The sequence below is a fragment of the Miniopterus schreibersii genome (assembly GCF_964146895.1).
Source record: "Miniopterus schreibersii genome assembly, chromosome: 6".
Lineage (NCBI taxonomy): Eukaryota > Metazoa > Chordata > Mammalia > Chiroptera > Miniopteridae > Miniopterus > Miniopterus schreibersii.
In genome coordinates, this window is record NC_138107.1 from 30455062 (window position 1) to 30481246 (window position 26185).

The 26185-nt window shown below is 40.3% G+C and overlaps 2 protein-coding genes across 5 annotated transcripts in view; one reads left to right on the forward strand and one right to left on the reverse strand.

The window, feature by feature from the left end:
* The window catches only part of COL9A1 (collagen type IX alpha 1 chain), a 77629-nt gene extending 55970 nt beyond the window's left edge, over positions 1-21659 (reverse strand). Inside the window, exons 1-6 of one of the 2 annotated variants that reach the window (XM_081140766.1) lie at positions 21465-21659; positions 20857-20933; positions 19611-19688; positions 19341-19473; positions 13139-13535; positions 2194-2277 (exon numbers count right to left, since the gene is read on the reverse strand). In XM_081140766.1, coding sequence (XP_080996892.1) covers positions 2194-2277; positions 13139-13535; positions 19341-19473; positions 19611-19688; positions 20857-20933; positions 21465-21478 — 783 coding nt within the window. In that variant the 5' untranslated portion in view covers positions 21479-21659. Of the gene's footprint in view, positions 1-1515; positions 1780-2193; positions 2278-13138; positions 13536-19340; positions 19474-19610; positions 19689-20856; positions 20934-21464 lie in introns of those variants that run through there. The other variant, XM_081140767.1, reaches the window with a different exon arrangement.
* On the forward strand, positions 191-23577 carry LOC308558809 (uncharacterized protein). Of its 3 annotated transcripts, XR_013999053.1 has the most exons (7): positions 601-692; positions 3323-3447; positions 15927-15966; positions 16714-16808; positions 17938-18034; positions 18887-18945; positions 22918-23561. XR_013999053.1 is itself a non-coding variant. In XM_081140768.1 (5 exons), exons 2-5 carry the CDS (start codon positions 3378-3380, stop codon positions 23119-23121), a joined length of 411 nt encoding a protein of 136 aa, XP_080996894.1. In that variant the 5' UTR covers positions 285-438; positions 3323-3377; the 3' UTR covers positions 23122-23561. The 3 variants fall into 3 exon arrangements, 1 of the variants encoding a protein (XP_080996894.1); XR_013999052.1 differs by lacking the exons at positions 601-692; positions 16714-16808; positions 18887-18945 and adding exons at positions 191-438; positions 19731-19805 and having other exon boundaries at positions 22918-23577; XM_081140768.1 differs by lacking the exons at positions 601-692; positions 16714-16808; positions 18887-18945 and adding an exon at positions 285-438.
* The last annotated feature ends 2608 nt before the right edge of the window (positions 23578-26185 follow it).

A 26185-nucleotide genomic window follows, 5' to 3' on the forward strand; every position in this document is an offset into this window, starting at 1 on the left:
ACGGGTTAGTGGGGTGCATTGGGCAACACGGAGAAATTGGGCGCGATGTCCTGAGGTGCCCACCTCCGCCGCAAGGACAGTGGCCGGAGGCCTGGGGTGGAAGCCGGGTATCACAGAAGCGTGTCCAGCTCCCCGCGGCGCAGGGCGGCGCTCCGCTCCGCGCGCTCTGGGCGAGGCTGCCCAGCGGGCAGGGCGGCACCTAGGCCCCAGGTGGGAGACGGGCACAGGCCTCCCCTCTGCGGAGCGCGCCAAACCAGAGGGGGTCGTGAGCAACGCAGCGCCCGACGCCTCTGTGCTGTTTTGTGTGTTTTTTGTTTTTTTTAAAGGATTCAGAAATGAAAATGGCGGTCGTTGGATCCCTCCATCGAATCAGTAATTGCTAACATGTACCAGCCGAGACTGGAGGTGCTCCGTATCGGGTCGCCTGCCCTGTCCTTTGTAAGTCTCTCCGTCCTGTGGAAACCTGAGGGCCGGGTCTTGAGGAGAAGACTGGGGAGGCGCGGGGCGGCAGGTCCCTGGAAGCCAGCGAGCCCGGCCTCACCCCAGTCACCTTCGGGGTGCTCTCGCGGGAGGCCCCTGCCCCCCCTCGGAACGACACCCGGTTCCAGACCGGCCCAGGGGGGCCCCGAGTGACCGCCCGCAAGCAGCTAGGCTCTGACTGCGCTGGGGGGGCTGGCGGCGTCCGAAATCGGGTGAGCACGTTGCTTAGGGAATGTGGGGGGATGTTTGCCCCCTTCTAAATTTAAAAAAGAGAGAGAAAAAAAGCTGCTTTCATCAAGGAAAACTTTGTTTTTCTAAACTCCAATGACCAGACAGGTTACAATGGGGTCTTTGTCAGTGAAACTTCAAACCTCGGCTGGGCTCCCCGCCCCCGCCGCGCCCGCTCCCGCGCGCTCGGGGGGAGGTGACGCCGGGGCCTTAGGAAGCTGCTGAAACGCAGCCGGGAGCCAGGGCTGCCGGGGCCAGTCCCCGCGCCGCGGGCGCCGCGGGCAGGGCGCGTGGCTCCCTGCAGCCCCGCGGGCTGGGGGCGCCGCGGGCGCGGGAGAGGGGCGTTGGGGCCGCGGCCTGGCTTCCCGCCTTCTGCCGCCCGCTCGCGAACGCGACCGGGAGAGGGGGAGGGGCGGCGAGAGGAAACCGAGTAAAGCGCAAACCCGGCCTCAGACACCCGCGGCCTTCGGCGTCCGCGCCCCCAACGTTAGGTCCCAAGTGGGAGGAGGTGTCCTTTCCCGGACCCATAGGTCACTTGGGGTCCCACGGTCCGCTCAGCAGGTGCTCTGGGCTGGAAGTAGGGAACCGCCCCAGAGCCGGGGGGGGGGGGGGGGGATGCTCCGAGCCTTCCCCACCGCTCCCCCGACGGCTGCGCCCCTAACTTTCCCTGTGTGCGCTGGAAAAATGCAAACACTTCTAGCCCCCAGCTCACCTGGTCGGGAGTCTGGCTGCACTGGTGAAGAAAAAGATGGGGGGGGGGGAGTGAGAAGGCGCCCCCACCCCGCCCCAAACTCGCGGACAACTTACTTGAGCCGCGCACAAGCAGATCCCTGACAGCAGCAGTCGCAGCCCCAGGAACCCCAGGTCCCGCGCCGTCCAGGCCATCGCCCACCGCCCTCCGCTAATCCCCGAGCCGGGCTCGGCCTCCCGCCGTCCCGCTAGGCTTCCGGCCCGCCACGCGCGCAAAGTGCTCCTTCTTCCCCCGCAAAAAGCGCCCCCGGGAGGAGTGGTGGCCAAGGTGCCCGGGCAGGGAAAGGAGTACGTCGCTCCTGTTTATGAATGGCCCTGGAGAGGGTGCTGGGGATTGGACGAGCGCTTGCGGGCAGGGGGGACGGGTAAGATGACAACAGGCCCCCTTAACCCTTTCCCCGCACCGCACAGGACGGCCAGAGAGCCGGGCTCGCCTCGGCCGCCGCCCCACCGCAGCCCCAGGCTGTCCTGCGAGCCTCCTGCGGTGGCCCGTGCGCCTCTGAGCGCGGCGAGCAGTCCGTCAGCTTTCTTGGAGGAATGTTTTGGAAGGGAGTAAGCGAACAAAGGTAGAATCAGACACCCCTGGGTGGTTTCTCCCGTCCAGGCTGTGGGTGGGACCTGGGCTTCCTTAATATCTATCTGATCCCAGACCTTTTGGAGAAAGAGATCGGGGAGGCAGGATGAGAGGAGTCTGCTGGGTGCACGTGGCCCTTGCAGAAGGTCAAGGGGACTCACCGTTATCCTGGCTGGCAGCTCATGGCAAGTTTCTCTGCTGGGTCGAAGTGGGTCACAATGGATCAGCATCCACTGAAGTTCAAACTGGACAAAAACAATAGAAAGTCAGTTCAAATTCTTTTGTAGGACAGAATCAGGTCATTTCAGAGAGATGAGTTGGTAAGTGTGGCCCACTTGCTGAGTGACTGGAGAACAACTTGAGCTGGTTGATCTCAGGGGACCAGCACTTCCATTGTTCCTCGAAGATAAATGTCCACTGGAAATGGACTGGAGGCCCAAGTTTCTCTGATCATTGGGTGCCAAAGTCTTTAGCTCTGCGTTACTCAAGCATAGCCTAGTCAGGAAACAGATTGCTGGCACTGATTTTCTATTTCTGTCCTCACCACCACCACAAAAGGTAAATTGTATTCAAACAGGCCAGAGAGAGCAAAGAACTGTCCTAGTCACAGCCAATAAGTGTCAGAGTCTCAGTTGGAACCCAGCCCTACTGAACTCCACAGAGAACATATATGCTAAGAGTTCACATGGAAGAAGATTAAGGACAGGCAGCCAAAGAGGTGGCTCCCAGGAATAAAACAGAGGAAAGAAGATCTGGTCCTGGAAGAAATATGCATGCTAGAGAAGACATTCTCCATGGAGTGGTCACAGCTTAACATGGAAATAGGAAGCCCAGAAATGGTGGGAATGAAAGGGAAATCTAGGACTCAGGAGGAAAAACAAGATAATAAAAAACATTTAAATATGATATAATTTTATTCATTGGCTGCAGAGATGTAAAAACACCTGAAATCCAAATGTGTCCTGACAACTTCTTACATTTTAGCAGGTGCTAAGGGAGAAAGAAGAGTGGAACAGAAAAGAAACAAGAGAAAAGAAGAGTGGCCAGATCTGAATCTGAAAACCTCAGGGGGCAAGGTTTAAAAAAAAAAAAAGTTCCTTGCTAAGCATTTCAAGTCAGATCCATAGTTCTAGCATTATGCAAATGTCTAGTTAAGTATCCAGGTCCCAAATCTAAACATTATCTCTATTTTTCATCCCATTGTGAATTGCACTCCATCCCGCCTGCCAAACGGACTCTAGAGCTGCTGGATCTAGAATTAAGTTAGATACATTTTTTCCATTGTTACAGAAACATTCAGACGTGAAGCCACTGGATGGAAGATCAGAATTGGAGGGGATGAAGGATGAAGTCTTTCCCTTCTACCCACAATGAAGGGAAAGTTAAACAAAACAAAGTTTTCCATCTTATAAAAGGTGAGAATAAGACATTCAGCTTTCATAGTCCTGCATTGGTGCCTCTTCTCCCATGATTCTAACTGTCCTAGAGTTCTCTTTCTCCATTAGCCTTGTTTCTCTCAACCTTACTGTGCCTTTCCTCCAGAAAATGTGGACATCTGGAAAAATGAGTTAAGCGGAATGAAAAGAAAGTGAGCCGATAAATCAAAACATATCTTAAGATGGAAATTTATCTGTGAATTGTATGAAAATTATCTGTGTCTCCATGACACAGATAATTTAACAATATTATTATTTAACAATATTATACTGACATCCTTCAAAAAAACTGCTTTCCAAACCACACATCCTTCAGGTAAGGACATTACTTTAATCAAACACTATTTTTATTGGGGTACTTTTTGTTTGTTTGGGAGAGATTTCGTTTTGGTTTTGTTCTAAATTACAGTGGAAATTTGAAAAGGAAGATAAGAGAAAGAACGGAACAACCTTTTCCTTAATGAATACTAAATGCCTGGCAGTGCCTCAAATAACTCTTTGAAGCAGATCACTCATGGGTAAAGTGGAGCAGAGAGGTTAAATCATTCGCTACAGGTCACACAGCTAGGAAAAGGCAGAGCTAGCCTTCCAAATGTGCCCACATCTAAAATAAGAGCTTTCTCTACTACCCTACTCAGCCTCCCCAAATAATACAGGATGAGTTATAATTTTGTAAGGAGGCATATGGTAGTTGAATATTTGCATTAAAGATGAAAAGAATAATTATATAGAAATTAAAACTGTGTAAGCTAGTTTCCAACATCTGCTAGAAAACTTCAGGACTAGACTAAGACACTTCCATTAGAACTCAAACCTTTCCCTATTTGCATGCTTTTTACAGAAATATATCCAGGGGCAAAATTTCTAGTTTCATCCAAAAACTGACATTTCTATATGCAGTTACATATTAATGTGTATAATAAAATATGATATAGGAAAAAGAATTATAATTTTTTCTCAATGACCAGGTAAAAATATTACCAGAATAGGAAAAGATATCTTTCCACTCCCTAACTCTCAAAATAAAAGAGACGAGATATAATTGTATTCACTAAGTCCTTTGTGAATTGGTAACTCAGACTAAGAATAGATTGTGTGTGTGTATAATATTTTAATTCTTGAAAATAATTTTTACCTTAATCACCTTGAGAAACTTTAATTATACTTATTGCAAATGCAAACTGATTCATTAAGCTGTTTTCTCAAAAATGTAATTCTCTCTGGATAAATTGGCACACCTGTTTAAATATGTGAGATGCAATTGTGGCACAGGATAATGGGGGAATGAAATGTAATTCATCTGTGAATACAGGCTGGGTTGTTCAGAGGGTGACATAGATCAGAAGTTTCTGAACACATCTGTGCATCCACATAAACACCACCTACGCACTAATAATCATCTATACAACACCATTTTTTGGCATGCAATATGAATTCCAATTTGCATGCTAATTATTTTGAAGGAAGATTGGCAGAGTTCCTTGGTAAAAGTCACTTTCATTATACATCTGAAATGCTGATTTCCACACGTTTCTCATTTTCATACCTGAAATCACTCTTCTCTTTGAATGCACACTGACAAAATATATCTGACAAATATTTTAATTTAGTCCTCAGACAATATCTTTTAAGCCCCAATATAAGGCAGGCACACAGAAAATATTCTAGGGAAACCAGAGATATTCTCACCCCCCCCCCCCCAAGGAGTTTACAGTTTGTAAGACTGGAGAAAAATCTAAGCAAAGAAATAAAAAGGTTTTCTTGTTTTTAATCTGTTTACTAGAACAGAAAATGCCCTTGCACAATCTATCCTCAACTTAAAATATTTCCTCATTGTCTCAGAGAAAACTGAGTTGTGTGATTGTAAGGCGCCTTACATATGCCCAACCTGGCACTATCCAATTATTTTCTTTAGGAAACTAAGGTATAATTCCAGCCCCCAAGCTAAAGTAATGTCCAGCTGACAACTCATTAAAACTAATAATTTTGGCCCAAACTCTCTATTCTTTTAATAGGACTAGTGATTTCTACTTATTTTGCTAGGTTGTTGAGAAAAATTAGTATGGTATTTAAGCCCTTCATAAGAATTAAACAAAAACTAATAGCAGACAACTATCTTTTCCTCCTGAGAGAGAATTCTATCAAAAAACTGTGGAACTTTGCTCAATATTAATGAGAATGACACAAAGCTTGGTTTTTTGCAAACTGAATTATGATTAAATTTTAGAAGTATAAAACACCTAAAAACTAGCTCTTCAAAGATAAATTTCTTTTTAAAACTAGAGAGATGTTTCATTAAGCCTCTGTCTACTCAGTGGCAACAAATATTTAAAGAAATACTTGAATTCTTAGATCTCATCTTTTTCAGCTTATGACAAAATGTTGTTTTCTATCATCATAAGGGACGTCCTTCAAGTGAAGCTTCCTGGTTGCTGTGTGGGAGGCTCTCAGCTGCCTCAAAATGAGAAATTTTCCCAACTCTATGTAGACCAGGCCATGCAGTTCCAGACACAGTGCTAGGAATTGTAGTTAAAGATGAGTAGGTGACAATCATCTGAATCATACCAAAGGCAGAGACAGAATGATGAAAAGAGAGAGAACAGTAGGCCTGAAAGTAGATCTAGCAAGCAGTAATTTATTCTTTTTTTTATTCAACATATCTTTATATAACACATTTGTGTGCTTTGATATCAATACTATGGAAGACACAAAAATTTTAATATACAGGGAAGTGTCTAGTCAAAAAATGCTTTTGACAATAAATACTGTTGCCTTTGACATGTGATAGGGCTAAGATCATCAACAAGGGGATCATATAACATGTCTTATGTGAGTAGGGCCCTGAAGCAATTGAGATTTTCATAAGCAGAGATGAGGAAGGTAACCGAGTTTTGAAGAGAGGTGAAACTAACAAGGCACAAGGATGGAAAGTGATGTAGTAAAGAGACTAGATATGCTGTCGCAAAAAGTAGACAGATTTTCCCCCTTGAATTTTAGGCTAAGGAATGTTAATATTATTGGGTAGCTAACTATTGGATGGCTATCAAAGATTTGTCTGCAACAGAGATAGGGATGGGGAAAAGTGGCCTAATTTAAAAGGGCATTTCAAAGAGATTCATGTGGTAATAAAGGCCTGAGCCTTTGAGGCAGAAGGAGGCACTGTAGTAGGGCATCAAGAAGTATTATCCTCTGAACTGAGGTGAGGCGTCCTGAGTTATCTTCCTGCTTAAAGAAGAAGACCCTCCCCTCATGCCACATGCCCTTTCAACTGCCATCTGTTCTCTGCTGTCCTTCATACAAAACTCAGAAGAGTTGTCTATATCCATTGACTCCAATTCCTTTCCCTTCCATTCTCTCTTGGACTCTCCAACTCAGCTTTTCCTCCCAATACTCCACAGGGTCTTTTCTCAAGTTCACCCTCATTGGTTTCTAAATCCAATGGTCAACTCTTAGTCTTCATCTTATTTGATCCATCTACAGCATTTGAGCGGGTTGACCACTCCATTCTTGAAATACTATTTTCCCTTGATTTTCAGGATATCACGATATGCTAGCTCTTTTCTACATCACAGACTGCTTTTCTTAGTCTCTTTGGCTGAATCTTCTTGACTAACTAACTCAATATTTTCACAGGTACCCACTGTCACCGCAGCCTTTCCCATCTCAGTAAATGACAACTCTGTATTTGTAATGAGTCATGCCAAATATATTGGTATCATCCTTGATTCTGCTTTCTCTCCTACACGTCAAATCCCATTTTCTTTACCCTCAAAATATATCATCATCTGACCACTGTGCACCACGCCCACCATGACCACCTTCTTCCAAATCAAGACCAGTGTTGTCTGAATTGCTGCAGTAGCCTCTTAAGGTCTCCTCTTAAGATTCCCTCAAATGCTCTGTACTTCTCTCCTCCTATAGTATATTGTCAAACAGCAACAAAAAAGATGCTTTTTATAAATGAGGACATGTGGATTATCTATCCAAAACCATCTGATAGCTTTCCATCTTACACAGCAGGACATCCAAAATCTAACGCAATGTTCCCATCCTCACTCTATCATGTTACCTCATTGCCTACTTGTCTCAGCCTCATTCCAGCCACACTGGTCTCCATGCTGTCCTCAAACATAGCAGAAAACTCCAACACCACTCTCTTTTCACTCCATGTTTTCTCTTTCTTGAATCCTCCTTTCCCAGATGTCCACATGTTAATTCCCTTAACTCTTTCAGGTTTCTGCTAAAAAATTGTTTTCTCAATGCATTCCTCTCTCCAGGCACAACAATTTCCTGCTTCATTTTTCTTCATAGCATTTATGACCACCTGGCATACTATACATTTACTCATTTATTTACTCGTGTCCCTCTCCTCTCCCCAAAATGAATGTAAGCTCCATTTGAGCTTTAACTTCTGTCTATAATTTAGCAGGTATTTAATAAATAGCAGTTTAATGTTAATAAATGAATGCAGAGTGGATAAGAAATATAGTGAAAATAGAATTAATATTGTTTTTCCTCTGGTTTGAATACGAGTTGTGGCAAGCCCCCTCCCCTACTTGGGTTTCAGTTTCTTCACCTGTAAACTGAGAGGTTTGGACTAGAAGCACTCAGTTTCCTCCAACTTTGAAAGCCTATTCTATTGACTCCACATTGTAACCAAAACCACTAACCATACAGAAATCAACATGATGAGATGGAAAGCTGCCACTGATTTAACCTCTGGCCTTCTAGCCACCCAATCTGCATAACAAAGCTGTCTTTAAGCTCTTAGCGCATACACATTTTAATAGAAATAGAAAAACTATAATAGCACTGATTTTTTAAAATTTGCAACACTATGGGCACAGCTGAGGCCCATAAAAATTTTTACTGTTTTCAATTTTCCGTTAAAAACAAATTTGACCATCATTTTATTTTTTTTCTAGTTATCTGTAATCCCTTCCCCCAATAATGGCTTCTCCTATGTTGGCATCTCTTTTTCTGTGTGTTCTTCTTTCATTGCCACCTAGTGGAAAATCCAGCTGCTGTTGTTAATAAGGTCTACAATGCAGCAGGCTAGGATTTATCTCCAAAAAAATTGTTTCGACAGTCAGCTTTCAAAAATATTCCAATCAAGTCACACCAAAGTGTTTTAAAAAGTATTTTCTATGAATATGTTCAGATAACATTACCATTTCTTTTGTATTTATTTATTACTTCCAAGTGAAAGAGCATTTGTCAAAGGTATACTTGTCAAAAACAATTTCATAAGCCAACTTAATAGTTTAGATACTACGCATAGTAGATATTATGCATTTCTTAAATCACTAAAAACATAACTTTCCTACAATATTTCTTAAATACCAGAAACAATATTAACCACAACCTCATAACTGATTTTCCCACATTATCATCTATTTTCACAATTACGATTTAATTCTATGGAGTAGAGAAAATGACAGCTCCTCCATCAATAGTTTGTTGTTGTTGTTCTTTCTATTTACTCTCATATTTTCTCTGAATTTAACAAAAATAGCGTAGAGTGACACATTTGAAATACACTTTTAAAAACAGTTTTCTGATTAATCCTGGTCCACATTGTTTTATTTGGAATACGCATAGGGAAAAAGAAAAAAAGGTTTGAAGCATATATTTATAATGCCGCATAAACGCCCACCCTCCCTCAAACAAGCCCAAAGCCCTGGTGTACATCCCTGAAAAGGGAGAAAGGCTAACTTTGTTTTCTAATAGAGCTGTACCAAATAACTCTCCTAGGCAATCATGCTGACAACACGCAATAAAGAACCTGTCATCAAGTAACATGTTTTTTTATGAAATGCTGCCGGGAAACCAAGCTTTGCAGTGGGATAAATGGCACCATCCTAAAATATGGGCACAAAGGCGAATAGGAGAATAGGGATTTATTGCTTTAAAATCAAACTAACAATGTATTACAGCAGTACATTGGGACAAAATATAAAATGCTCTGAGGCCACTAAATAACCATGAACGATGCGAAGCTGTTTGAGTTGTAGACCACGTGAGCAGCTATACTGCAAGCCTTAGGAAAACCTCCTGAAATTGGTTTCCTTTTCCAATTTAGAAAAGGGAAAGAGAAAAAAGATAGAGTAGATAGGGGAAACTCACAAACAAGTACAATATAAATGAGTCTGTTAGCATTGACACTCCATCAAATGTTGTTTTCAATTGCCTTTTTTATTAAGCAGCTCCTAGGGCTACCTCTTGTCATCTGTAATTGCCTTTAGAAGGGATGTTTGTTTTTGGTTTACTTACTAAACAAAAGCAACTGCTGATCCTGAAAAAAAGTACTCGATTAATGCAGAGTGTCAAAGATTAGAATGAATCCAATTTCATGAAGGAAAATTGAAAAATACACTGTTCCTTATTGTTTTCATGCTATTGGCATATTTCATTTTAATTTAAAATTTCTCGCATAGTAATATTGAATGTTTTCTGTCTCCCTATGGAGGGGACAGTGTCCTATCAGTGTCCTTCTGCCTCCCAGATTATATGGATACCACCACTCAACTGCTCTCTGCATCTTCTAAGGAACATGTAGTCACTTAATCTTCAGTAATTGTCAGGAACTTCCATTTCAGCCAGATTGGTGAGATCATAGGACATAAAATAAAAACGGCATAAGGACAACTTGTGGGCACCTGGGCTTTGTCTGGGGACTTGTATGGGTACTGGACTATTTTTAGACTAGAAAGGTGAGGAGCAGTGTGGGAAAGCTAATAAAGTTTAGAAAAGGAAGAATTGGTAAACACAAGAATTCCCAATTGAGAGCCCCTTTGCCTAGGATACTGGACCTTATCTTCTCCTGGATAACTCTTACTCATCCCCAGGGTTCCTCTTAGACATCATCTCCTTTAGGAAACATCTTTGAGCTCCACTCTCCCTGTGTGAGGAGTTATTTCCATGTGCTTCCATTCACTATCATGGTCCTTATCATGTTATACTGTCATTGTTTACCATCTCAGCCCCTCACCCTCTATATGCTGAAGAATATAAGAGCTGCTATTAACTTTGTATACACAGTATATAAGCACACAATGATATTCACTAAGTAAACAAGTAGGATTAATGGCTGAGGACATGTTTTATGCAATCTTCCTTCTTTTAAAAAGAAGTATTAATTGTCCTGCAAAGTAAATTCTGAAAATTCTATGCAAATCACAAATGTCTTCCAAAATAAAAATGATGTTTTATAAAGAAAGATATATGGTTGCACGTATTGCTATTTATTATCAGAGAAAAGTTAGTTGGCATAGCAGAAAATAAGGTAGGTTAGAAATTTTATGCCTACCCCAGTGTCTTACAAGCCAAGAAACCTGCTTGAATTACTTCTTCAAATGAGAATTGGAGATGATCCTATCTGTTCTTGTTAACTAATATAAGTAGTGCAAGGATCAAATAAGTAAATGGGAATGAAGGAATTTTGAAAACATTAAATTGGTATAGTAAGGGTATGTTTTTCTAAAAGCATAATGGACTTTTCTTACATACAGTTTTCTATCTTAAACATGGTGAAATTTGAGAAATACATCTTGGTGACAAGTTTGAGTTTGACATTGTCACTGTGAGTCCTTGGATATAAGTAAAAATTTTTTGGCCTATATCCTTGATCTGTTTTAATTATTATCACTATCATCACCACCACCATATCATAAAATATGGAATTTTTTAATACCCTTAATGTTCTAAGTCTCTTGTATTCCCTTGTGGGGGAGTCAGAATTCAGTACAAAAGTAAGTACTTTTATTGTAAGTACTTTTAACATTGGCTACACTGGACTGACTGAAAAACTCCTTGGTGGACCAGCAGCAAAATATTATACCAGCTTCCAGGGTCTTTGTTGCATTCCTGCACTTGGAAGAATAAAATAGGAGATAACTGGTCTCTACTGTGATGTGAGACAAGACTTGTCAGAAAACCTGCAATCAGCTGTAACATTATTGGCTATACTGTAATATAATGAAATAATATTGTTTACTGCTCTGACAATCAGACAATTTAATAGCATGCTAGCATCAAAGATTCAGAACTAAATGACTTGTTATGATTTTAAGGCCAATAAATCAATTTTATAAGTACTTGATTAATATACTGTTGGATCTTTCCCCCCTCATCCATGGTTCAGAAATGACACTGATATTGTAGAAGTTCAGTGTTGTCTGAAAACCACTCGAGTACCACTGCAAAGATTTTATTGCATAAAATTCAAAATGGCAAAACAGTGGTCCCATTGGCTTTCTGATCCAGCCACTTGAGGTGTGATAACTCATTAGTTGAAGAAATATTTTCTCAAGTGTCTACAAGCCAGAGCAGCAATGTGGCAGTTACAAATTGTTTCCTGTCCATCACATAATATAGAAATTTCACACTACCCTTCACACTAATCACAATTCCTCCCCTGGAAATAAGTTATTTGAACTATCCCATTACCTTTTTCCCCCCTTTGGAGAAGGGCACAAAAACAATTCAAAATCATTGTATCACCATTGCTACACTCCGTGATATGAGTTCGGTAGCTGGAATTTAATAGCTCAGAGAGTGAGATAGAGATAGATGATAGAGATGAGACTGAGAGAGATAGAGATTAGATAGAGATAGAGAGATAGAGAGATAGAGATAGCTAGAGATAGATAGATAGATAGATAGATAGATAGATAGATAGATAGATAGATAGATAGATAGAGAATGGCATCAATAGTTTATTTGAACTGTAAATTCTTTAGTTTCCCCCCAAAGAACACTTGTCTTCTAATATATATATTTTTTAAATTCATGTCATGATACTATAAAATATCTTTTTAAAGAGTTTTTCGTGAAAGTTTAACAAGTCAAAATGATAGAATTAGATGGTACTTGTTGACACAATTACGTGTCATTATATAACTTCTTGCCTTTCTATCCGTGGGTCGCTATAGTAAAATCATGAACGCAGCTCTAAAATCCTTTACTTTTATAATACTCCGTGCAAGACCTACTTCTGAATAAACAATTATTTTGCTCTCTATACAATTTTCATTCTTACTTATCAGACATCAAACCGCTTCCTAACCTCATTTCCCACACTATGCAGTTAGTATCCCTCACCACCCCCCTCACACACACACACACATTTTCACGTGGGCATTGCATCCAAGCCAGCCAGGCTTTAGATCTTCGAATGTGGCCCACTTATTCTCCGCTTCTTTTTCCTTGAATGCTCTTTCCCTCGGCTAGAATGCAGGTTCTCCTCTCCTTTGGCCAATTCAAATCCTCCCAAGAAGCATGGAAATCTTGAATCCATCATTCATCTTAATCTTACTTTGAATCTTTTCATTAATTATTTACACACAGTATGTAGCACACCAGTATCCGATTCTTTTAAGTCTCCTCAGAAGGATTCTGGGTGCCCCAGGTAGACAGGTAGAAACTTCCAAGTAGACCTTAAGCTCCTAAGACCAGTAGCCATCTCCTTGCCTTCCTCTGAATCCCCATTCTGCCTGGTACATGCTCTACTCAAAACAGGCACTGAGGGCTGTTCGAATTAAGTGCTTGAATGAATAAAAAAGATGAATAACTGTTCATTGATTAAGACATTCAAATGATTACCAAAGGTGTTCATTTTTAGCAACCTGGTTTTGATTTAATCCACCATAGTGTATGATTTCATACTCACCGGAACAGAAACTTGAGGATTATCTACGAGTTTTCCTAGCACAGCAAAGCCATCGACATTGATTTGGCCTCTTGGCTTTATAGGCAAGGATTCAATCCTCTTACAGTCAACAAAAAGAGTAGCGCTGCTCCTTTCCACACCAATCATGATCTTATGCCACTGGGAGTCAAACAAGGAGGGCAAATTTGAAAAGGCTGCCGACTGGAGACTTCCATCCAGTCCCTTGTATGAAAATGCAACAGATTTTGTTTGGCCGTTAATCTTCACGCCCACTTGCTCCTTCCCTGAGGAATCCTGAATCTGCCAAATGCTCCAGTGCTTTTCAAGTGTGCTTCCAGTCATCCGAAAAGTAGTTAAAAAGGAGTATTCTTCAGGCAGTCCACTGGGATATAAATGCCTGAGTAAAATTTTAAAACAGTAAATATAAATCTTGTTTTCTGAATCCATGCATATTACCATATTCTCTTATGCTATTTTAGATTCTAGGTCTACAGAAAAGCTACAGTGTGAAAACTATGCACCATTTGTTCTTTCACAACTGTCCGTAAAGACCTTCACAGAAGTTCAATTATTCATGTACATTCATGATCCATCTTAAAACACACATTTTAAAAACACCCTCCCTCAAAGCTAAAGAGAGTCCCCAATGCCACACAATCCCAACAATATTACTATTTATGCTGCCTAAAGAGCTACTGTTCAGCAATTTCATCTCAGCCAAGAAACACATTCTTTCAAAATTCTTGGCACCATTTCTTCTACAAATGAAAGAAGAGATCATTCAGAATCCAAACCAACTCTGCTAGTTTATGAGACCACTTAATTAAGGCAGCTTTTAAATTTTTTATTTTACTATACCATGTTAGGATTATTTGTTATTTCCATAATTGTCCCCTCCACATAGACCCATATAAGCATTTTGAGAATCAGTCACTGTGCAGACTTGAGAAGTTCTTTCACTCTGAGCATGTTTTTCTTTGCCGGGGAGTTCAAAGTGTGATGCTAATTTAGCAGCTGTTGTTTGTCACTGGATGTGTGGCAAGGAAAAGGTGACCAGTTCTTAATTTTCTGCTCCAACCTACTCGTTCCTTCATCTGACAACTGAGTCTGTATCATTGCTACTTTATTGCTTTAAATGGCAGCATAAGACCATCAGTGCCCCTAAGGCATCTCCAGTCTGTGTGGAAACTGACCTGCAGCTGCAACAACTACCTGGATCTTCTTCTGTTGAACCAAACTGCTAACGCCTGAGGGCCAAAATTTTTTTTTTTTAAAAATCAAGACATATTAAATATAAACATCATCTTTCAAGGGCTTGAGGATTTTATTCTTCTACCTTCCTCCTTCTCAGTATAGAAAAATTCCTAAGTAAGGGAGAAATGCTAGGAAAACTAGATGCCAATTAATTTTGCTTGCTAAATAAAATTTGGCATTTCTCAGAACAGTTATGGACCAGGACCCAAAGTCCCACATAACCTTTCTTCAGGTCAAACCCCCTGTTACATAGCCCCCTTGCTGTGAAGAGTAAAGAAGAAAAAGGCAAGAATAAATATCAGAGCGGATGCTGATCTAATGTGTTGCAAACTAAAATGAATAACATATAAATTTATTGAATTGACCTATGTGTTGTTGCCAGTTACATTAAAACATATTGTTGGGGTCAAGAATTGCTAAACCAAAAAATTCCTCAGTTCTAAGAATGTTTAGCAATAAGTAAACTTGCTAAGGTTACTTAACTTGCTAAGATTTTCTATCTTTACTTTTACTTTAACTATAAAACTTTGCCAGCCCTTATAATAACAGCATAAACAAGTAGGTAACTTTGCTGCAAACCTTTTTGCAAGCCTTCAATAAAAAGGGTCAGCTATGTCAACAAATTTCATTGCTTTGTTAGTTTTATAAAAATAATAAAAATAGGAAGCTTTTCATCTGAGTACTCTTTTATCACCCAAGTAGTTCCTTTAGGTATTATTTTCTAAAATGACTGGTTTTTATTTATAATACTGGGTTAATGCCTTTGTCAGTGCACATTCTGAAATGATTACTGGTGATGTGTATTCCATTTATTTCAAAGCTTTCAAATCACTACATGTCTTTTATATCTGTCAAGTGTAGAGGGGGTTTTAACATGTATATTTTTAAAAGATTCCTTTTGGAGCTTAGGAAGAAACCTGTATACAAGAACTATTTCCCCAGAATGGAGATGTTCACCACATCTATTTTGATATATATATATTAATCCTCACCCAAGGATATTTTCTCCATTGCATTTCAGAGAGAGAGAGAGAGAAACATTGATATGAGAGAGACACACCTATTGGTTGCCTCCCACACGTGCCCCGACCAGCACCGGGGATCGAGCCTGGAGCCAAGGTACATGCCCTTGGCCAGAATCAAAGCCAGGACCCTTCAGCCCATGGGCTGAAGCTCTAATCACTGAGAAAAATTGCTAGGGTTATTTTGATATTTTTAAAAATATTGATTGTCATTATTTCCCTTGGACTTTAGATTTTTCAGAATATACATATTCCAGAATAACTTCTAAGACTCATTAATGACAACATAATATATTGCCTACTGTATAATTATAAAACCTTATAGAAGTTTTTACTTTTCATTTAACTGACCTCAATTTGGAGCTGAGAAATAAATTTTCAAAGTTTTATTCAATGGTAAAATTTGACAAGTATACATTTCAATTACAAATAGGTTATTTTAATATTATTTTAACTTAATAATCTGGATTTTAACTAGATGCTTAAAGAATTTGTTTTTCATTTTTGTCCAGGATCATTACTGTTGAAGTCTAAGGTTTTTATAGAAGGAAGGTAAGTCCTAATGCTCTGTTCTCTTCTCTTCCTGAAAGCAGTCTTCTTATAGGCTTTTAAAAAATCTATGTTAGCTATTTATTTGTTTACACATGCACTGAACAAAGCTGTAGCATTTCATGAGTCCCAGAAAACACACACAAATGTATTCTATTTGATTTTAAAGGTCACGGTAACTTGCTTAAATGACTCTTTTGCAAAGACATCATAAGCCTAACTAAGGGATCCTTCCCAACTTGTGCTTCACCCAATCTTTCCTGCTAAGTGAGCAAAGAAATTATGTTGAAGGTAGCATAGAACATAAAATCACCATTTACTTCTGACTTGGTTATGTAACGCCAAAAACTTTTTAAAAATGGAGTTGTGATTGAGGTTGCCAGAAGAGCAATTCATTCATAGACATACTGTTAAACCAAAGGTGTGTGTGCTTGTGTGTACATATACAAATATAATCAAGATTATCATGTTATTAATATTTTAAACTAGGCTAATATAGTGTGTCAATATAAGAGAAGAAAATTCCTTTCAGTTTCAAATTAATAAAATATATATGTATTTGTATATAGCAAAGACCATTTAAAAGTCCTCATAAGTCTAATTTATAGAACAGTCAGTCCTATTGTCTTTTCTGAGATTCTGTTCTTGCAAATCCGCTATGCACATGGATAAGTAAACTTGACAGCATACATAATTTAAAAGAAACTAGGTCTATAAATCATTTATTCTTTTATGTTACAATCTGCACAGAGTATCTTAAAAGGAGAGCCATAAAGATTTGAAAAAAACAACAAGAAGTCTTTAGACCTTGAAACATTTGTTTATGACCTTAACTCAAATAAAAGGTAAGGGTTGCATTTGTTAAGGCAAGCAAACACAATACATTGGTATGTATGAGCCGAGAATGTGAAACTATAATGCCTAAAATAAAGAATACAAATGGCAAAAAATTATGCCTCATAATCTTTCAAAAAAATTGAAAGAAAAGTAAGGATAATTTGTGACTCTATCACATCAGTTCCAGATGCCATACTGTCCTTTCCCTCCCACGAACATCCTGCCAATAAGTTTCTATTTTGTTCACTCGAAGCCTATATTCTCAAGCATAGCAATTCCCTGTACACCAAAGCAGTCTACTCCCTGCACGATCTGAGAGCAATTTCAGTCTCTGCCTGTCTTGCCATCTGGTTTTTGAATGAGTAGGACTTGGAGGGCAGCTTGAAAAGAAAGAATTCGCTCAAGAGAAAAGACTTCCACCTGCCTACACGCCCTCTCCTTCTAGGCTCTCCACTACTTATGGCAAACTAATACCACTGTGTACCAGGCTCTTTCAAGCCCTGTCCATTGACTTACATTTGTTCCTCATGGCAATTCTTGACATAGTTATTGTTACTCCTAAATTTTATACTGAGGGAAATGAAGCAAAGTTTCCTTAAGTAACTTGCCCAAGAATGGACTTTATTACCTATTTGGGACTTCATCTGTCTCAGGCCTTTGGCTCTCCTCCTCTTTGTATTTCTTTCTCTTACTTCCTTCTTCTATTTCTTTTCTCTTTTTTTCATCTTTTAATAAGAGTTGCCACTAAAATAAGAGTTTCTAATATTTGTGGGGGACAGAGTCAAGGGGATGGAGAATATGGGGCATTGACTATAGCCCATTAAAAAGTATTTAGTGATAACTCTGGGCACTTAGAGAGCAACAACAAAAAAGATGAGCAGGAGGTGGGGGCCCCCAATCTCTGAATTTAATGTCAGTGACACTCAGGTTGTACCTTAAATCATAGAAGAGAAAATTAAGTCAGCATTGGGGCTTTTTTGTCATGTTTAATTATTTTATTAAAGGAAGAAAACCTGAACGTTTTAAAAATTTTATTTACGAACACAACTAACGTCTGTGCATGAAAGGAAATATAAGCAAAAAAACATAATAGCTGTTATTATGCCTTTAATCTTTCCAAATGTCAATGTTTTCCAGGGTCAATTTCAAATCATGGTTAGAAGCCCAGCCTCAGAAGCCATTCTGCCTGAGTTTCAGTCCTCCCAGCGCCTCCCAACCCTGTGACCTTATGACGGTAATTTAAACTTTCTAACTTCAGTTTCCTCTTCCATAAAAATATGGATAGTGTTCTCACCACAGGGTTGTGATGAAGACTATATTTAATGTTAATTGGTAAATTTATCAAAAGAATTTATACAGTGCACTACTGTTGTTTTATAGAACATAGCATGTTCAAGAGGTAAGTTTCTATCTGCAATCTGGCACTATATCGAAATATTCTAATTTGACCAAAATTCGTCATTATTATAAACATTTAGAATTTCTATAATATCCTTTACTATTCTAATTAATCATTGTTTACCTTTACACCTTAATTTCTATCAAAGTCAAACATTTCTTGTTCATCTACCAAAGGAGTCTTAATTTTTTTTTGCAGTGCACTAAGACATGATCATAGTAGTCACATATAAGGTATTAGGTGACATAGAACTGAAAGTCCTGAAGCTCACTTACAACAGTGGGGTGACTCAACACATACACATACACATACACATACACATACACATACACATACACATACACATACACATAAGCACCTCGGTAATGAATGATTTAAGGAAAAGAGTTCCAGAGAAAGAGATAAATGAAGTGGGTTTTTTATCATTATTGTTATTATAACTACCTTTGTTTCTGTTATCGTTGCTTTAGTTTTGCTATTTTTTTATTGATTTTGAGAGAGAGAGGCAGAGAGAGAGAGGGAGAGAAATATCAATTTTGTTGTTCCACTTATTTATTCATTCATTGATCGATTCTTCTATGTGCCCTGACCAGGGATTGAACCCACAACCTTGGTGTATAGGAACAATGCTCTAACCAACTAATCTCCTCCAGGGCTTTAGTTTTGCTTTCGTTTCGTTCCTGCCAGGAGCCAAGCACTGGATGTGTGGTTCCATTTCAGCACCTGGACGTTTGAACAGCACCATTGTGAGTCCTCTAGCCACTCGGCAGCTCCTAGCTAAATTTATGCTTAACCTCTGGCACTTTTCACAGAGGCTTCTTTCAGTCAAAACCAGACAAATTATAGAAAAACAGAGAGTAGAGTAATAAGAACTTGTCCTGAATCAATGTACAACAGTCTTGGTGACCCACCCCCCTCAACCCCTGTCCCCAGAATGGGAAGTAAATTACATACCGAAAACATGAAGGGCATTCACATATTCAGACACCGAAGATAGGTAGGTAAATAAATTCCTTCATCTTTAAATAAAATCATAATTCAAGAAACACTGCGCATCAGAAGATTCTCTAACATTGGATAGCTTTTTATTTTTAAAAAATGCATTTGAGGCAGATAATTCGATTTAACAATTTTATATTACCTGGTTGGAATCCTGAAGTCTACATTATTTCCCAGTTTGTAAGCCACTTGCAATGGAGTTGATCCCACTATCCTTTGGATAGCTCTTCTAGATGCTGCTTTATCCACCTGGAACTGAGAAATCAAGTCAAACCCTGCAGAAAGGGAACACAAAATCAATAGTCCACATTGAGATTGGTTTTATTTCTTTCCACAACCTACCCAAATAAAAGGATATTTGAGATAGGGTTATAGAAAGTATGCATCTTCAATATAATATACTGCTACTTGCCTGGTAAATCATCTTGGCCAATCCTGAGTTTTGGACAGAGCTCATTTTCACCATTAGGAATTGAATTGATAGGAAATCCTGCAAAAGAGATCACATGTCATCTTACCTCCTCTCTTACAGGGATCATGGGGAACGTGTCAATAATAAGAGCTGAACAAGTACTTAAAGCACTATATTATACCAAACAGCTTGCTTGTAAGTAGTGTGTTTGGCTTTAACGCTATGACTCTATGATTATAACTCATTCATTTGGACTCATCCTGGAAGGGAGGCAAGGCACAAAGGTGCTTTAATAATTTGTGCTGGGAAAATGTTCCTTTTGGGGAAGTTAGGAATTTGTTCCTTTTGGAAATGGAGCTGCTCAACCTTCTGAATGGCACAGTGTCAGGAGCCTGTTTGGAAAACTTTTGGTGGTTTGGGCTAGAAAATATTCCCTGGACACCACAAATTTTAGAATTCCTACGAGAATCCAGAGTCAGCCTTGAGGCAGTTCAACGAAACTTCTGGAGAGGAGAGTTCTTAGGAATCTTTGTCAAACAGAGGAGGGATTTGGTGGAGTTTCAGACTCACTTATCCTAAATAAAATATAATTTAATTTCAAAAATTCATTCTAAGAGATCAAATAAGGGTCCTACTAGACTATTGCTAGTATCCTAAAGTGGGGAAGAGTAGTAAGAAGAAAGTGAAAGGGTTAAATGCTCAATTTGATGAGGAATCCTAGAACGAAACTGGGTGCTCCTTACACAAATGGACGATTGTAGCGGAGTCTTTTTCGCCACCACAGAGGTATCTTGTAACCACACAACCCTTGTGCCCTGCTGCTCAGCTGACAGCAGAGACTTCCTAGACTTCAGAAAAAGCATTTTACAGCTACAAAGCTTTGGCCCAGATATCCCAGTACATCAAACAAATCCCCCCTTGACCCTAGACTAATGGCTTCTATACATCTACGTATCTATCCATCCATCCATGCATCCAACATTGGCAATCACCATCTCAACCAGGTAGGCACTGGAGCACACAGACTGGCTTTCCTGCCAACTTTGATCACAGCCAGAACTTCTTCTTTACACCCAGCACTGACCACGGAAAACCAGCCAGAGAGTACCCGCGACGGCCAAAGCAGGAGCGGAGGGAGGGTATGAAGGACCGTGGGTGCCTCCCTCGGCCCTCACTCAGCCACAGCCCTGCCTGCTCCCTTCTGGAAACAAGCGATATTTCAAAACCTAGAAGCTGTGGCCCTTACTTGGGCGACGCTTGACGACGGTCGCAGATGCCCAGGGTCCTAGGAAACTGCATACAAAGAAGAAAACAGAAATGTTCCTGAAAAGGAGAGAAGAAAGTGACTCAAACAGGAGTCCCTCCAGCTGGGGACCACTCTAGTAGTTTTAAATGTGGTAAAAAAAAAAAAAAAAAAAAAAAAACCTAATTAATGTAGGGGATCCCATCTCAGTATAGTTTATATTTTTCATTTTTACTTTAGAGTCTTATTGAGAAATTTAATGACGTCTCACAGTTTCAGCTCGTACTCTAAAACAATCATTATGTTGTTTTTTCTATCTCACGTTTTGTACCTATCTCACTGTTTCTGTACCTATTTCATTGTCTCTAGTTTCTTTCATCTTGGTTTTTCTGCCTCCCCATTTTGGTGGCTGTCTCTCCCTCTTTCTCTGTCTCTCTCTTCTGTCTCTCATGCTTGCTTTTTTGGGTCTCACTGTCTCATCTGTCTCTCTCTGTCTCTGTCCCTGTCTCTCTCCCCTCACCGCTCCCCTCACCTCCTCTCATCTTATCACCACTGCAAAAACAGAGGCCCCGGGCGTCTCCCCACCACTCTTTCCAGCGTCAGGCTCTTACCAGGAGGTCTTCATTTTCTCAGTTGATTTTCTGTTGTTGCCAATAGTCCCAATGAGGAAGGGGTTGTAGGGGAGTCAGTGCTCCCCCCAAGACCCCTTCACTGTCACCCAGGACTGATGAGTTCTGGGCCCGGCCTTGGCTCCTCCTGCCCCTGTGAGGGCTAAAAGCAAAGAGAGTGAACCAGAGGCATCTGGTGATGCTTTAAACCGCAGCAGAAGGAAGGGGTGGGGAAAGGCGGCCCTGTAAGCCCAGGCTTAGCCAGGGGTGTGTCCCCAAAGCTAAAAAGGTTACACTGAAGGAAGGATTAGCAAGGGAAAGTTTGCTGAAAAGAAAAAAAAAAATCAGGATGTGGAGAAATTCACTAGAAAACCCCAGGCAAGCGGCTGTAGGAACACAGTGGAAGCTTTTAGAGCTGCTGGTGAACACAGTGACCCTTTTAGAGGACTGGGCTGAAGAGGGGCTCACACGGAGGCAGGGATGTGGGAACTCATGGGAGCCTTGGTGCCCACCCAACCTAAGTTTGAATCCCTGTTTGTTCGGAAGCTTCCTAGTTATATATCCTTGGACAAGTCAGTTATTCTGTCCGTCACACCATTGCCTTAAGTGAAAAACGGTTTGAAAGTAGTTACCTAAAGCAATTGTTTGGAGAATTAAGCAAGATAGCACAGCGGAGAATCTAACGCTTGCCTCAGGAGAACATCATTCCTCACATTATCGTCATTAAGGCTAACACTTCACTTCCCGCCCCTCTGCCGAAAATGCCTAAAGCGAATGACATACAATTCTCACAACACTATAAGGCAAGACTAAAACGTTTCCTAATCTATCGATGAGAAAACTTGGGCACAGAAATGAAGTAACTTGCAACTTGTCCAAATTTGCACAGCTAATTACTCGATACACATTAGCTCCCTCTTCCTCATGGTTGGAAATTTTGATCAATGTGATGTCAAGCCCCTAGTTTTTATGCTTAAACTCTGTCATCACCAGAGCTGAGCGGTATATCTTTGGAAATAAGCAGTACATTTATTATCCTCTATAAACAAGTTGAGAGCAAGTTACAGGAGCACAGACCTGTATAGAGAGATTCTGCCAGGGTCATGTCATGTATACCCACTCCCTGAGCAGAGAGAGAGAGAGAGAAAGAGAGAGAGAGAGAGAGAGAGAGAGAGAGAGAGAGAGAGAGACCACCCCCACCCACTCAGGATGGCCTACGTCTGGCTCCATTTTAGGGGACAGGAGAGTTCTGTCCTAAAACAGGGACATTTAGGGCCAGAAGATCCAGTTGTCTTAATAAGTTGCAGTGTCTACAGAAAAGTAGTTTTGTTTCCTTGAAATTTCTTTAATTTTTAAATTAATTTAATTTTTATTTAATTGAAAAATAAATAGTATTGTTTCTTATTTTTTTATATGTCTCTTTTTGTCATTTTTATTTCCTCTCTGCCTTCCTCAGCTCGCTGGAGACTTCGCCCTGATGAGCTGTGAACTGGGCAACCTTGAACATCATACCCTTTGTTCACATTCCTCTCCTAGCCATGAACTCCCTGTTGGAGCCCTCTCTCCACCTGGCAGAGGGACATCCAGCTGCTCACATCACTGGGGATTTTCTACAGGCCCTGCCATTCTCCTTCCATCTGTCAGAATGATCATTCCCTAAGAAAGCCATTTTGGCTGAGTCACAGAATTTTAACGGTCATAACCTCACTTATTCTTCTAAGTCCACCAGGGCTTGTTTAAATGAAATGGTTTATTAACCCAAAGAACTGAATCTCTAATGGTAGGTCTTCAGAGGAGAAACTGTGCAGCTGGCTCCTTCCTGACATCCTAATATCACACAAGATACACCAGCCCTCGATCCAAAGGAAAAAGGGTGTTTTCCAAAGGGACCCTCTCTACTGAAGCTCTTTATTTACGGTGCAGATCCTCTAACATTATTTACTCGGGGGGGGGGGGGGGGGGAGAAGAGAAGCAGATTTCCCTGTATAATTAAGTGTCTGAGAAACCCTTTTGCTAAGTGTGTTAGAGATCTCACCTCTGGTTTCACCTCCTCCCACTTTAAAGAATCCTCTGTAACTCGAATCTGAAGGCAAGTGTGTGTGGGAGGGGTCCTTTTAATAAAAGATAAAATAATAGAAAAGAAAATGGGTTTGCTTGTAAATGGCTGGGCTTCATTCCAGCTTGCGAGTTTTACTTAAGATGGTGAAGAGCAAACAATAGCACCATTAAGAAAGAATGTAAAGTCAGAGAAAACAATATATATTTATATCATACACATGTATTTATATACATAAACTTTATTCATATATGTATTTAGGATGATTTTTTCTCCTCCTTCCACCTACATTTTCTATGAATCCTATTTCCTAACACAACATTAGAGTCTCACAGAGAACAGCACAAACCCCACACTGTCCTGCTCTGGGCCTGGTTGTGCCCTAAAATCATAGGCAAGGAAGCTTTTTCATCATTAACATTGTACCTAACAGTTCTCTTCTTGAAAACCATGTGGAAATGAAACCTGGTCAATCATATCAGATTGTAAATGCACTAAGACAGCTCGATATTTAAAATGATTCATGTTGTAAACAGAAGTATTTTATACAGAATAACTATGCTCTCACTCATCTTTACTCCCTACACACACACACACACACACACACACACACACACACTGCTCTATACACACTAATCGTTTCCTTCCTATAAATCCAGAATTTTATTTGCTTACAGTTTATATCAGGGAACGTTGTCACAAACAATCATTGCCCTTGATTATCAATTTTCTTTGATTTGTTGACTCATTCAACAAGCACGTATCGAATAACTGTATGTACCAAGTAAGTGCTAGGAGTTGAGGAGAGAAAAAGCATGAATAGACACAGCCTTGCCCCGGAGAAGCTCATGGCCCAGTGGGAGGCCCAATGTGAAAAGGGCTGCAACGTGGTGAATGCAAAAGGCTGTATGGGCACAACAGTTGAGGTGCCTCATAAAACTCATAGAGTAGTAGGACCAGTTCCTTAGCTTTAACACAACTATATTATTTTGAAAGTATTCTTTTGAGTGAAGTTGCCATAAGCTTATAACATTAATTAAAGATGCCATGACTTCCATATTGACTTACTTTATAGATTAAAACAAACAGGTACTTTTAAAACTAGCTTCCTAATAGTATCTAGTTTTAAGCTTTCTTCTATCTAGCTTGTTTTTTTTTTTTTTTTAAATAAAAGACCCAAAATGGCTGGTGGCACACATCAGTTGTGTGAGGATGCTGCAAATTAGCCACAGCTAGAGCCTGAAATTTATCATAGAAATCTCCGGCTGAGAAGCTGATTAACAATCAGAGCTGCTAAAACTAGGACTCCCACAGTTTTGGATTGGGTTCAGTTTTACTGTAAAGAAATTTCACCACAATCAAAGCTCTATTTTTAAACTGCTTATTTTGGTTCTTTCCTTGTAATTGTAGTCTAATCATACATAGCAAGCAAATAGAGTCCCATGATGACAGCCATTCCCCTCTGAAATCACTCGCAAATAAATGAGTTCTTGCCATGGACCATTAAAACCAGAATGGCCCGGCCGGCATGGCTCAGCAGTTGAGCAACGACCTAGGATCCAGGAGATTGGGGTTCAATTCCCAGTCAGGGCACATGCCCGGGTTGCAGACTCGATCCCCATGGGGGGCGTGCAGGAGGCAGCCGATCAATGACTTTCTCATCATTGATGTTTCTATCTCTCTCTCCCTCTCTCTTCCTCTCTCTCTGAAATATATATATATATATATATATATATATATATATATATATATATATGTACACAAAACAAAAACAGAATGTGTTATTTAACACAAACCACCCCCACCCCCAAGCTTTTCAGTGTATTACTTGTGCTTTCTCTAAAATATGAGCATTTCCATTTTCCCCAAGGAAGAGAGAAGTCAATTCCCTCCATGGCACACATGCTTTGCTGTATTTGCGGCTTTGCAGGTCTTCAGCCTGCGGCAGCTGATGCATATCCTAAGCCTCTTTGTCTTCTTCTAATAAACCTCGTAGGCTGGTCCATCAGCGTGTTTCTCTGCACAGTGGAAAGCCTTCCTTTCTAACAGGGCTTCCCAAAGCTACATCAGGATCACCTGAATGGCTTGTTAAAAACATAGCATCGGCTCCACCCCAGGAGTTTCTGATTCAGGTGATTGAAAGTGGGTCTGAGAATTTACATTTCCAACAAGCTCCCTAGCGGTGTTGGTGCTGGCCCTGCTCATATGGTCACGTTTTCAACTCCGTTAAGCTACTGCTCCTTTGTTACAACTGACAGTGACCTGCAGACTGTGAGTGTTTAAGTATTTGCTGAATAAACTTTTTATTACATTTATTGGGGTAACATTAATTAATAATGTTATATAAATTTCAGGTGTACAACTTTATTATATGACACTTGTATACTCTTATGTACTCACCACCCAAAGTCTAGCCCCCTTCCTTCACCATGTGTTTGGCCCCCTTACCTTCTGTATTCTCCCCCCACCCTCCGTCTCCTCTAGTAACCACCATTCTCTGGTCTGTTCCTATGAGTTTGTTTTGTTTGTTCATTTGTTGCTTTTTGTTTAAACTTAAAATAATTATCAGTTGAACCCATAAGAACTGCTGGGAACTTTTGTGCTCATAAAAAAGATTGTACTAATATTTTTACTGGACATGTATTAAGAAATTTACTTGGCAGAATTA